This window comes from Octopus sinensis, linkage group LG5 (assembly GCF_006345805.1).
Source record: "Octopus sinensis linkage group LG5, ASM634580v1, whole genome shotgun sequence".
In the NCBI taxonomy this organism is placed as follows: domain Eukaryota; kingdom Metazoa; phylum Mollusca; class Cephalopoda; order Octopoda; family Octopodidae; genus Octopus; species Octopus sinensis.
Window position 1 is genome coordinate 26,578,928 of NC_043001.1, and position 14,110 is coordinate 26,593,037.

Sequence of the window (14,110 nt, forward strand, 5' to 3'; positions counted from 1 at the left end):
TGCTTATTGTGTGCAACCAGCATGGGAGCCAGTCAGGCAGCACTGGCATCAGCTACAACTACAATTTCCATTTGATAGTGGTTTGATTTGATTTTGATACCATATATATATATATATATATATATATATATATATCCCTCTCTCTCTTTCAGAGAGGCACTGAGCAGCTATACGCACACATACACACACGGCAGTAAACTCCTGCCTACCGAATTCAATCACAAAGCTCCGGTCGGCTCAGGGCTATAGTGGGAGACACCTACCCAAAGTGCCACGCAGTGGGACTGAACCCGAAACCATGTAGTTAGAAAGCAAGCTCCCTAACCACACAGCCATGCCCACACCTACTATATATATATATATATATATATATATATATATATATATATATATATATATATATATATATATATATATACATGTAGTAACTTTTGTTTTATTTTGAGATAAAATTTGTGTGAAATGACTTACCTGCCCAGGTAAATGGTATTCCAGACCAAATGTTCCCTACATCAATTGCAAGATAACAGAGAGCAAGCACGAAGAAAGCTAATGAAGCTGCTGCAAAAATGAATGAGACAGACCTGAAAAACAAATGGAATTCTTTAGAATAATTTCAAATTTATTGTAGTAGATTAGCCTCAAGTCAACTCAGATTGAGAAGGCATATATTGAAAATTGTTCTGGCTTTCTAACTGAGTCATTCTTATCAGTGGTGGGGATGTTAAATTAGAACCCTTTTCACTTAGTCCCTGCCCCCAACATTAAATTAGACAAGTTTAAATAGAAATGTTTCAAATTTGTTAAACTCATTCCTTCATTAGTCACTATTTTAGAAAAGCTTTTGGCACTGTCATGTCTTAATGAATATACAGAACCATATAGCATTGAAACAAATGAGGGAGCAAGTATCTTTAGTCATAGCATCAAGTTGATCAAAACCTTGAGACTGCGATTGGGTAGATGAAAAAAGGGTTGTTTGGTGCTAGACTTAATCCATCACTCAGTTTAAATTTAACACCTGGCCTTTGACTAGAGTTTGTTGCAAGAATTCAGGCCAGGTTTCTCTAACCTTAGGATAACTTCCACCCAGCAATTTTAGAAACTCTGAAAGGAATTTCCAAGCTTTTTTAGCAACCACCAAATTACAAATCATGGAACTCTAGAGATCTTCTGCAAGGTCAATGAATGATAGAGTGGCTTGCTCTAAGAGCTTCACCTGGAGTTGTCACACTAAGAGAACATTTGTAGTATTCTCTCCTGGCAATATTGCATCTCAACTGATTCACTTTCTAATTAGATGTGCTAATAACTATTACTTTTGTAACTTGGTCCATTAATTTGATGCCTCTGTAGTTGCTTCTTTCAAGAGCATCTCCTTTGCTTTTGTAGCAGCTGATGATGATACTGATAGATAACATCTCTCTGAATTGATATACTAGGTAGTATCCTACTTCAGCAGCTGTTTTTAGGATCACAGCAGCTATCCCTGACAGCATATTCTTAATGATACTTTCAACTTTATAAACTGGGTTTATTTGAAGTAGCTCATCTCTTGTGCATTTTACTTATTCCAGAAACTGCTCATAGTATTTCCATGTCTCTCTCTTCATGGCATCAGTGAGAGCAAAGTGCATCACTGCCATACTGTATACACTTATCAACAACAACCTCTTGCTTTGCAATCTGGAACACCCTATGCCTTTGCAGAACACTGACAAACTTCTTATTTTCAGCTTCTCTCTTTGGATAAGGTCTCAAAGCATCTTGCCACTTGTCATGGTCCATTATCACCAGGCAAATGATAACTGAGGAAAATTGCCAATCTTTGTTGTTGTGTCAGAATTTTGACATGGTTTCCATAACCAGGTTCCGTTCCTAGCACCAACTGCTCTACCCGTATCAGTGGTTATCTGGTACTGGACTAAAGAGACTCCTCTATCTTGTATCAGCTTCTTTTTTTTATTCCAGAGTTACTACTTTTCTTCGTGGGTTGGTTGCACACTTCTTGTAAAATCAACATCTGTTCAATAAAATGAAACTGAGGTAAAATGATATAGCAAAAACGAAAGGTTTAAGTAAATATATACATACCAAAGATTTTTGTTGAGTGGAATAATTCCTTCATCTTTTGAAGCTTCTGACAAGCCCAACGCAATAGCACCCTATAAAATAGGAAGATTTGAATGTCAGATAAAACACACAATTTCCTTTTTTTTTTTTTTTGTTTGTTACTTGTTTAGAGATGTTTATCTGAAACAATAAATGAATTCTAGGTTTGCATCAAGTACTGAAACTTAGTAACAATACACACACACACAAGTATAAAAATAATATAACAAAAGGGTGGAGGATATCAAGCTTTAATAGTAGATCACAACAATTGTTTCTGCACTGCACACCAGCTTTAAATTGCTGAGTTTATATTCTATTCATAAACCAGTATAAAGATCATTCTTTATAGTTATTCAAATGTGTATCCAGCCCTGGTATATATCCTACTGTAGAATAACATGTGGTAGCCAAATACCAAAACAAGATATGTATACGTATGTATATATATATATATATATATATCATCATCGTTTAACATCCGCTTTCCATGCTGGCATGGGTTAGACGGTTTGACTGGGGACTGGTGAGCAAGATGGCTGCACCAGGCTCCAATCTGATCTGGCAGAGTTTCTACAGCTGGATGCTCTTCCTAATGCCAACCACTCCGAGAGTGTAGTGGGTGCTTTTATGTGCCACTGGCATCAGGACCAGTCAGGTGGTACTGGCAATGGCCATGCTCAAATGGTGTTTTCTATGTGTCACCTGCACAGGAGCCAGTCCAGTGGCACTGGCAACACCCTTGCTCAAATGTTTTTCACGTACTACCAGCACAAGTTCCAGTAAGGCAATGCTAGTAACGATCACGCTCGAATGGTGCTTTTTACGTGCCACCGGCATGGGGGCCAGTCAGCAGCCTTGGCAACGATTATGCTCAGATGGTGCTCTTAGCACTCCACTAGCACTGATGCCAGTCATGTGGCGCTGTCATCGAATTTGATTTCGATTTCACTTGCCTCAGCAGAGTTTAGTTTCCAATGAAGGAAAGGTATGCCTAAGCGGACTGCTTACACCCCTGGCATAGGCCACAGGTTATGGTCTCACTTGGCTTGCTGGGTCTTCTCAAGCACCGCATATTTCCAAATGTCTCAGTCACTAGTCAAGTGCCAGTAAGATGATGCTGGTAATGATCACGCTCGAATGGTGCTTTTTACGTGCCACCGGCACGTGTATGTATTATCATTGTATGAACCAAGCACAAAGAAGACATAAATATATACGATCATCATCATCATTAGTTCAACATCCACTTTTCCATGTTTACCTGGGTCAAACAGAATTTTGTCAAGGGAGATTTTTTTGTGGCAGGATGCTGTTCTTGCCACCAACCTTCACCTGTTTCCATGCAAGGTTAATATTTCTTTATGACCAGACACACAAGACTGGAAACAAAGGACAGTTTGCACGATGATGACACTCACTCACAACTACCACACCATGTCAACTACAACAACATTCAGATCATAATGATTTACTTGCATGGAAATGAAAAGTACTCTGAAATCGTTATGTCAACTTCTGTGTGTGCTGACACTGAAAGAAAAGAGTGATTCATCACCTGTTAGGTCTAAATTGGAGAGAATTATCTTGAGCAAACCAAAACATGACAAAATATACAATATTGCATGTATATGGTGAGAGGCAGCCTTATAAAAGCAATAAACATCATCATCGTTTAACGCCCGCTTTCCATGCTAGCATTGGTTGGACGGTTCAACTGGGGTCTGGCAAGCCCGAAGGCTGCACCAGGCCAGGCAGTGTTTCTACAGCTGGATGCCCTTCCTAACGCCAACCACTCCGAGAGTGTAGTGGGTGATTTTATGTGCCACCGACACAGGTGCCAGACGAGGCTGGCAGACGGCCACGCTCGGATGGTGTTTTTTTATGTGCCACCGACACAGGTGCCAGACGAGGCTGGCAGACGGCCACGCTCGGATGGTGTTTTTTATGTGCCACCGACACAGGTGCCAGACGAGGCTGGCAGACGGCCACGCTCGAATGGTGTTTTCTATGTGCCACCAACACAGGTGCCAGACGAGGCTGGCGAACGGCCACGATCGGATGGTGTTTGTTATGTGCCCATAGCACGGAGGCCAGTCAATGCGGTACTGGCTACGGTCACGTTCGGATGGTTTTCTTATGTGCCACCGGCACTGGTACCACAAGGATACAAATTCCATTGATGTTCATCTATTTTGATTTGGTTTGATTTGATTTGATTTTCACTTGCCTCAACAGGTCTTCACAAGTGTCACAAGAAGGAAGGTATGCACAGGTGGACTGACTACGTCCCAGGTAGGGGCTACGGGTTATGGCCTCACTAGTCTTGCTGGGTCCTCTCATGCACAGCATACTTCCATAGGTCTTGGTCTCTAGTCATTTCCATGGTGAGGCCTAACGTTCGAAGGTCGTGCTTCACCACCTCATCCCAGGTTTTCCTGGGTCTACCTCTTCCACGGATTCCCTCAACTGCTAGGGATTGGCACTTTCTCACACACCTATCTTCATCCATTCTCGCCACATGACCATACCAGCGCAATCGTCTCTCTTGCACACCATAACTGATGCTTCTTAGGTCCAACATTTCTCTCAAGGAACTAACGCTCTGTCGAGTAAGTACACTGACATTACACATCCATCAGAGCATACTGGCTTCATTCCTCATGAGCTTACGCATGTCCTCAGCAGTCACGGCCCATGTTTCACTGCCATGTAGCATGGCAGTTCGTACACATGCATCAAACAGTCTGCCTTTTACTCTGAGCGAGAGGCCTTTAGTCACCAGCAGAGGTAATAGCTCCCTAAACTTTGCCCAGGCTATTCTTATTCTAGCAGTTACACTATCAGCGCACCCACCCCCACTACTGACTTGGTCACCTAGATAACGGAAGCTATCAACTACTTCTAGTTTTTCCCCCTGGAAAGTGACGGAAGTTGTTTTCTGCAGATTTTTGGAGGTCAATGCTCCTGAGCATCTGCCACATACAAAAACTATCTTCCCAGTTAGCCTACCTTTGACATTGCTGCACCTCTTATGTGTCCATAGCTTACACTATGGACACATAAATTAAACTTTTATGATAGTAAATAAATTATCATCATTGTTTTAATAGCCACTTAATCCTTGATGCTCTAGGTAAGGGCTTGGACTTTACACAACAAGAAACTAATTATTTGAATGGAATAAATAAAACGGTAAAATCAATAAAGTAATTGTAACTCACTATAACAACACCCCAGATACAAAATCGTTTCACTCTTTCTGAATGCATCCGAAACATAAGAAATATTTTTCCTGCCTGAAAGGAAAAAAAAAAACATCCTATAAATTATAAAAATCAAATCATGAAACTGTCTCAAATTCCTTTCCTGTTTGCTTCAACATTACGAAGAAACAATAATAAAACCTATCTAGAAAACATTATGGCACCCCATTCCCCTCTAAACATGAGCAGCACTGAACTGGAACCCTCAAGATCATGACACATGTCAGCCCTCCCCAACACTGTGAATATCTCTTGATAAACACAAATCTTCAACATAGCTGAAACTGCATCACAATGACTAGTCTTTCTTTCAAAGCCAGAAAATACTTCAGCTTCCAACAACTACTAACTCTCTATAAAGCTCAGGTGACACCACAATGGTGTACTGCTCATACATTTAGCATGTTGTATCCAGTGTAGCCACAGAATCCAAAACTGCATCCAAGAGAGGCCACTTGACTGATTGGCATAAAGCCACTCACCAACTCACATTAATTTCTAGCCCACAGGACTATGTAGTATCATCAGAATATTTGTGTCATTTCCATTCAGTTACATATATTTCTTCTTGTTATCCATACTGACCTCATCTCCATTTATTTAGGTGACATGGATGGTCAAATATAAAGTAGACTTTCTGTCAGAGAACTAACAGTGATTTGACTAACTGCTATAAATGAAAAATTCATGAAGCAGCAGCTACAGGATCATAAAGAAGTGGATACAATACTGATTGAACTCTTAGTTATATTTCTAATGAGATAAACAGCTATTTTTTTAATCACCAATTGCAGTGTGGAATGTGTTTATATGCCATTTAAGAAACACAAAAAACGTTAGATTCACTTCAACATTTAAATTTACTTTTGTCAAAATATTTTCGTCGCTTTGAGACCGCAACCTGTTCACTGACAAAACTGCCAGTGCAGCATGAAGTTTTGTCAGTGAACAGGTTGCGGTCTCAAAGTGACGAAAATATTTTGACAAAATTAAATTTAAATGTTGAAATGAATCTAATGGTTTTTGTGTGTTTCTTAAATGGCTTATAAATACCTTCCACGCTGCAATTGTTTTCGCTCCAGCACACAATCTCAGATCAGGTCACTTGCTATGCAAGTACATCTCTGTAATTTTTGAATCAGTTTTGAAAATAATCAAGAATTTAGTGGTGTTTAGTATAATAACATATCAGGCTACTGTTTGAAACCTAACATATTCTAGACATTAAAAAAAAAATCCTGCTTCATTTCATAGAACTAAAAGTAGTCTCAGGTTATTATTAAAGGAGTTTAAAATTTATCTCATTTGGTAGTGAAGGAAGGTTAGATATGTCAAGAGAGTCAACAAGATGTTTAGAGACAAGAGGTAATAGAGATTATTTGATTGTAGATATTACTACAGATTTCATTTTCCTAACAGAGCATTACAATAAATAAATAAAATATCTTTCAATCATAAACTGATACAAACCTGTAATCCAAGGAAACAAATAACACATGATGTAAGGGTGCCAAGAAGTCCTTCTGGATCAAACGATTGATGAGTATGATAGATCTCCTATGAAGAAGAAAACAAGAGGTTAATTGTGTTTTGTGGACATAACTGGAATCCAATTGTCCAAATTGGAATAATTTAGACAGTAAAAAATATGAAGAAAGAATATCAATTACAGCTAGAATCTTAAGATTATTTTAAAATTACTATTTAAAAAAAAAATTTTTTTTTACGTGTTTCAGTCATTTGACTGTGGCCATGCTGGAGCACCGCCTTTTAGTCGAGCAAATCGACCCCAGGTCTTATTCTTTTGTAAGCCTAGTACTTATTCTATCAGTCTCTTTTGCCGAACTGCTAAGTAACGGGGACGTAAACATACCAGCATCGGTTGTCAAGCAATGTTGGGGGGACAAACATACACACACATATATATACATATACGACAGGCTTCTTTAAGTTTCCGTCTACCAAATCCACTCACAAGGCTTTGGTTGGCCCAAGGCTATAGTAGAAGACACTTTCCCAAGGTGCCACGCAGTGGTACTGAACCCGGAACCGTGTGGTTGGTAAGCAGGCTACTTACCACACAGCCGCTCCTGCGCCTTAAATTTAAATATATTTATTGAAGTCTGTCAAAAGAGACAGTCAAAATCTTTTGAACAAATATTAAAAAAAATTGTTTAATGAAATTTGTATCTTTAATGACTTTAATAAGATTGGTAAGCAAGCTACCATAGAAAAACAATAATATTTTATACAATATCATCATCACTGTGTTCGTTTAATGTCTGCTTTACAATAGTAAATCAAATTTAAATATAAAAAAATATGGGTGTCTAGGTTCATGCATAGCTGTATAGTTTTGAAGTTTGCTTCCCAAACACATGGTTTCAGGTTCAGTCCTACTGTGTGGCACCTTGAGCAACTAACTTCTATGTCTCGTGCCTACCAAAGCCTTGTCAATGGATTTGGTAAATGGAAACAGAAAGAAGCCTGTTTGAGTGTGTGTCACCTTGTTTTGATATTGTGATTGTTGTAAATGTATATCATTTCATTTCTACTATTCTAGAAAAACATGCCTGGCTACAGGGAAACTTGCTTTACTAGGAACTAGGTAAGGTCCCCTGGCAATAGGATAGAAATCTGACCATAGAAAATCTGCCCCAATAAACTTTCTCAAACCCATGCAAGCAAGGAAAAGTGAACATTAAACAACGATGATGATTAATATCAAAGTGATGTATTAATGTGGTAAAATCTATGTATTAGAAAGCTGAGAGTCAATACTAAAGGAGAAAAACTAGTACAAACAAAAGCTCTTAAAACATAAGAATTTAAAATTTACAAATAACGAGGGGAAAAATTAGAAATTGACCAATCTGAATTCAATTGAAAGATTTAAAAAATTACAGAGGCGCAGGAGTGGCTGTGTGGTAAGTAGCTTGCTTAACAACCACATGGTTCCGGGTTCAGTCCCACTGCATGTCACCTTGGGCAAGTGTCTTCTACGATAGCCTCGGGCCGACCAAAGCCTTGTGAGTAGATTTAGTAGACGGAAACTGAAAGAAGCCTGTCGTATATATATGTGTGTTTGTCCCCCCAACATCACTTGACAACCGTAACTTAGCGGTTCAACATAAGAAACTGATAGAATAAGTACTAGGCTCACAAAGAATAAATCCTGGGGTCAATTTGCTCGACTAAAGGCAGTGCTCCAGCATGGCCACAGTCAAATGACTGAAACAAGTAAAAGAGTAAAGAGAGAGAGACCCAGGTATTTTTAGAGAAAAATTAACTGGAATATGATGTCCAGGATTCAATGGAGAAAATAATGAAATAAGTTAAAACCATATATGTAATGTAGTAAATTGAAAAGAGTCCTCACAAAAATGTTTTATTGGAGTTATCTCCTTATTTGGACTTGTTTTTTTCGTAAGATTTTAAAAACATACAATTGTTTGGTTAATTTAAGCTGACAGAAGTTTTCAACTCACTAAATTACACATGTGACACCCTACTGTACTAGTATTTTCTTCAACCATATCAACATCAGCATCATTTTAATGTCTACTTTCCCATGATTGTATGGGTCAGATGGATTCATTGAAGCAGATTTTCTACATCCAGATGCCCTTCCTGTTGCCAATCCTCATCTACTGTCAAGCAAGGTAATATAAACACATGACCAGATACATTCTCACAGAATGTTAGAAATGGATGACACTATTTGTATGGCAACACTTACAAGTATCACATGATGACAGGATAAGGAGATACAAACACTCGCACACACATACATACATTCATAGAGCTAGAAAGATTGAGGGACACAAACCAATGTGGAAAAGGAAGATATGGAAGAGTAAGTATTCTTCAATCAGTCAAAGTGTTTGAGTTTCATTAACTGAAGCATTCAATGAAAAGGAGGAGAGATGTATACCAACTGGATGTTCTTACAGGACAATCTACTTGAGGGCTACAGAACAAATCTGTGACCGGTGGAAAATTCCAGCCAGACCAAGGGCAGCATGGTAATGGAAGAGGGAAGTAGTCAGAACCATAAAAGCGAAGAGTCACGCTGGAAGATTTGGAAGAATGGGAACAACAGAGAACTTTACCAGGTGGCTAGAAGAGAAGCTTGGAGATAGATCTATTTAGGAAGGGGAGAAGCAGGCCCCCCCCCCTCCAAAAAAAAACCAACAGGTTTTCCAATGTTCTATGGCACGAGGTGTTCCAGATCGCAAAGCAGTATATCAGAGAAAACTGAGATATATATAGTAGGAGAGAAGTGTGTGTAGAAGGATATGGGTACACTTGCACTTAGTGATTCTGAAAAGAGGCATGGAAGTGAGTCTTATCAACATCATCATCGTTATCTAATGTCTGTTTGCTGTGCTGGCACAAGCTGGACAATTTCAGTAGAGCAAACAAATCAGAGGACTACATCAAGTTTCAATGTCTGCTTTGACATGGTCTCTATGGTTGGATGTCCTAATATCAACCATTTCACAGTGCCCTGGATCCTTTTTATGGTAGTAACACTGGTGAGGTCATCTAATAACTTGTAAGGCAAAACTCCCTCCCCAACTAAGGTTGGGTGTGTAGTATTGAGGGAGGTGGCTTTGTGCCAGGTGGTGAGAAGTTAAAGTATGCCAGAAGGATAGAAACAGGTATTATGCTGTAGGAAGGCAGTGAGTTGGCAGAAACGTTAGCACACCGGGCGAAATGCTTAGCAGTATTTCGTCTGCCATTACGTTCTGAGTTCAAATTCCGCCAAGGTTGACTTTGCCTTTCATCCTTTCGGGGTTGATAAATTAAGTACCAGTTATGCACTGGGGTCAATGTAATCGACTTAATCCCTTTGTTTGTCCACTCTATGTTTAGCCCTTTGTGGGCAATAAAGAAATAAGAAACAGGTGTTATGCTGTAGAGGACATACCTGGTTACCCCAGTTGGAAAAGGAGAGAAAATGGTAGTGGTGTCATGGCATACCCTCAAGTTACAGCAAGGTGAACATGGTCTGGAGGATTGGATAGGGTGGATGGGTAGGTTAAGTGTGCAGGAGTGCAAAGGGGGAATAGCAGATGAATAGAGTTGGCGTTAGGAAGTGCATCCAGCTGTAGAAACTCTGCCAGATCATGATTGGAGCCTGGTGCAGCCATCTGGTTCGCCAGCCCTCAGTCAAAATCATCCAACCCATGCTAGCATGGAAAGCGGACGTTAAACGATGATGATAGAAGTGAATTAGTGAATGGTAAAGATAGGAGGTGAAGTGGAGAGGTGGTCACTGGTGAATATCAGTCCGATCTAAATGTATAACTAGATGTAAAATATTAGGAATTGTGTATGTTGATAATAGTAGAGAAATACAGAAATACCCTATATGTTCCTCTTGGATACATGTGTGATTTTCCAAACACTTGTCTATCAATATAGCCAGCTGCACCACCTGTACAATTCTTGTGTTTACCATAATCACTCAATCCACCAGGACCTAGGTAACCACTGCATAAAATAAAAAAAAAAGTAAAGAACATGTATTCAACAAAAGATGAACAAATATAAACCACCCTGTAAGATATAGATTCATTTAAAACACTGATGCAAGAATCATCTTGATTAATATCTAAAGTAACAGTCTGGTTCCTTTTTCTGCCAATATTTCTGCCAAAAAATTTTGAAAATAACATTCTTGAAAAGATGGCGTAACTAATTAATATGTATAATTGTTATTTCACTTCAGTTTCTATTTGATGCTTTAATACTTGATATAGAATTAAATATGGAGAAATGTATAAAAAATGTCACAAAATACTTTCATAGTGCTAGTAGCTACACCAACTCATGTGAAGACAAAACAATTAAGTTACTTTAATTCCCAGCTATTAGTCAAAATCTATGAAGAGTCTTCATATTCATGCCAGATTTGTAAATGAATTTTAGCATTTTATATATAACAAAATTATTTCTAAAAATATTGTATTAATATTAGTCATCTAATTCAGATAATGAACTACATAAACTACAACAATCTCTTCTTATGAACACAGTTTTATGGGACAGGTCAAAAGAATTTCTTTAAGTTAAACTTACGTTGGACAGCCTGGCACTGGTAAACAGAATGTCACACAAAGATAGATAATCAGTAGACTTAACGCAACAACCCAGTCAAGCCAATAATTAACAATATCTTGGATTGGACTCCACCAAACAAACTGAAATATAAAAAAAAAAAAAATCATGTATTTATATATTAAAGAAAATTGTTTTCATAATGCATTATCAGATATATTAACTATAAAAGTAAAGAACCCTCTTCGGTCATGAATGACCATGGGATTACACCTAGGAAGTTCCCTTTCTGAGGCACAAGCCTGGGCAAGGTTGTTTATGGAAGACCAACAGTTACCCATGCATACCAGCCTCCCCTCTCCATACCACCAATGTTACCCAAGGGAAAGGCAAGGGCCGATACAACTTGGCACCCCCCCTCTTCATACCACCAATGTTACCCAAGGGAAAGGCAAGGGCTGATACAACTTGGCATCAGTGAGGTCACAACTCATTTCTACAGCTGAGTGAACTGGAGTAACATGAAATAAAGTGTCTTGCTCAAGAACACAACACATGGCCTAGTTCGGGAATCGAACTCACTACCTCATGATTGTGAGCCAGATGCTCTTACCACTGAGCCATGTGCTTTCATGTGTATTAGTTATAACATAAAACACAAAATTATACAGGCTGGCCAAAATACACATGTATGGTATTCATCCTCCTCCTCCTCCTTATCATCATCATTTAATGTCCGCTTTCCATGCTAGCATGGGTTGGACGGTTCAACTGGGGTCTGGGGAGCCCGAAGGCTGCACCAGGCCAGTCAGATCTGGCAGTGTTTCTACAGCTGGATGCCCTTCCTAACGCCAACCACTCCGAGAGTGTAGTGGGTGATTTTATGTGCCACCGACACAGGTGCCTCCTATATATTAAATCTTTTTCATGATATATAAATGATATTAATAACCATATTAAATTTATTCCAAATGTCAGAATGCAATGTTTCTTAATGACAAGTAGTTCATTTAATTTCAGGACAAATTAAAAATTTTCTTTTTCTTTCCTAGATTTAAATATAGACTAAGAGAACGGTTAACAATAAAGGATATGAAATCTTAGCGACATCAGGGAATGAGCCTTGCTTGATAAGTACAAAGAAAGCTGATATGAAATCAGTATGGTGTACTCGGTAGGAACACGATAAAGATGAAAATTAGGAGGAAATCAAGACTTCAAATGCATTCAATATACAAGAACAGTTAGCAGTGGTAAAGTCATGAAACAAAATCCATAAACTACTTAGAAGGCTAACAAGTGGTGACACCCCCCTTATACACACACACAAATTATTTTTAGTTGTTTAGTGGAAGAGCGGGCAGTGTTTATGACCTTTGCATGTCCTCATTAAATAACTTAATTAGTGCTGGGAGTAGTTGGAATGAGAGTATAATAACAAGTGGGAGAAAAAGAGATTTAGCTAGCAGTTACCTCTGTTGGAAAATATATAATAAAAAAATTGAGGAGTTCATAATTAAATGTTGACTTTGAATTATTTACTTCCTAGTCTCTTCTAACTCCAAAAACTCAACTGTCATTTGAAAACAAAATATTTTACCATGAAAAATAGTAACAGTTTCTGTCTATAAAATCCACGCACAAGGCTTTGGTCAGTTCTGATGTCACCAAATCAGAAACTGAAGTATAAACAAAAATATCCCCGCTTTAATTGTAGTGGTCTACATTTTGATGGTAAATGACAAATTTTAAAAGTCATTTAATGTACATTTAAAAACAATTTTTACATAGTGTTTGACAGTGACTAAATGCAAAAAAAAAAAGTCTTAAAACAATCAAATAAGGTTAGAAATATTACATTGATTTTATGTACAAATAACAGAAATGAAATAATTATAGCTTATAAGTTGTTGATAATTCAAATACTTTACTTGATGGCTGTCAGCTGGTCGGGCAGAAAACATGTGTGCTATAGATACAACAAAGTAAGTTACAGCAATACGTTGAAGTACTCCAGGAATACGGATATCTTTTAATTCAATATCTGGAGAAAAAAAAACAACAAAAGTACTAATCAACATTATAACAATACCCACTGAACAGAAAACAGGCCCTATAATTAACTTTATATCACAATTATCATCAATAACATTATCAGCATTATGATATTGCCATCATTAATATTATGACTATCATTATTGTTAATTATTATATCATCATCATTTGATGTTTATTTTCCATGCTGGTATGGGTTGGACAGTATGACAGGAGCTAGCCAGATGGAGAACTGCCCAGGATCCAGTTGTCTCTTTTGGTATGGTTTCTATGGTTGGATGCCCTTCCTGATGCCAACCATTTCAGAGTGTACCGAGTGCTTTTCACATTGCATCAGTATAGGTGCTTTAACGTGCAACAGGTAGTTTTACAGGGTACCAGCACAGACACTATTATGTGACACTGAGATAAGTGCTTTGTAATATGGTATTAGCACCATCTATTCCTCAAGACAAGGACCTCTTGGCTGAGAGAAGAATACAGATGCTAGGAGAATAAAGAGTAGAAAGGGATAAAGTATGAGACAAAAGGACCTTTTGCTGTAGAGGAGCTGTATGATTACTCACATTTTAGAAGGAAGGCTGGTGAGGGTAGAGTTGGAAAGTGATATA

General features: G+C 38.3%; 1 protein-coding gene across 1 annotated transcript in view; it reads right to left on the minus strand.

The window, feature by feature from the left end:
• Positions 1–14,110, minus strand: part of LOC115211878 (heparan-alpha-glucosaminide N-acetyltransferase) — a 62,171-nt gene that overhangs the window by 6,307 nt on the left and 41,754 nt on the right. Inside the window, exons 10-16 of the mRNA XM_029780617.2 lie at positions 13,376–13,488; positions 11,466–11,587; positions 10,751–10,877; positions 6,849–6,935; positions 5,337–5,411; positions 2,095–2,165; positions 472–584 (exon numbers count right to left, since the gene is read on the minus strand). Coding sequence (XP_029636477.1) covers positions 472–584; positions 2,095–2,165; positions 5,337–5,411; positions 6,849–6,935; positions 10,751–10,877; positions 11,466–11,587; positions 13,376–13,488 — 708 coding nt within the window. The remainder of the gene's footprint in view (positions 1–471; positions 585–2,094; positions 2,166–5,336; positions 5,412–6,848; positions 6,936–10,750; positions 10,878–11,465; positions 11,588–13,375; positions 13,489–14,110) is intronic.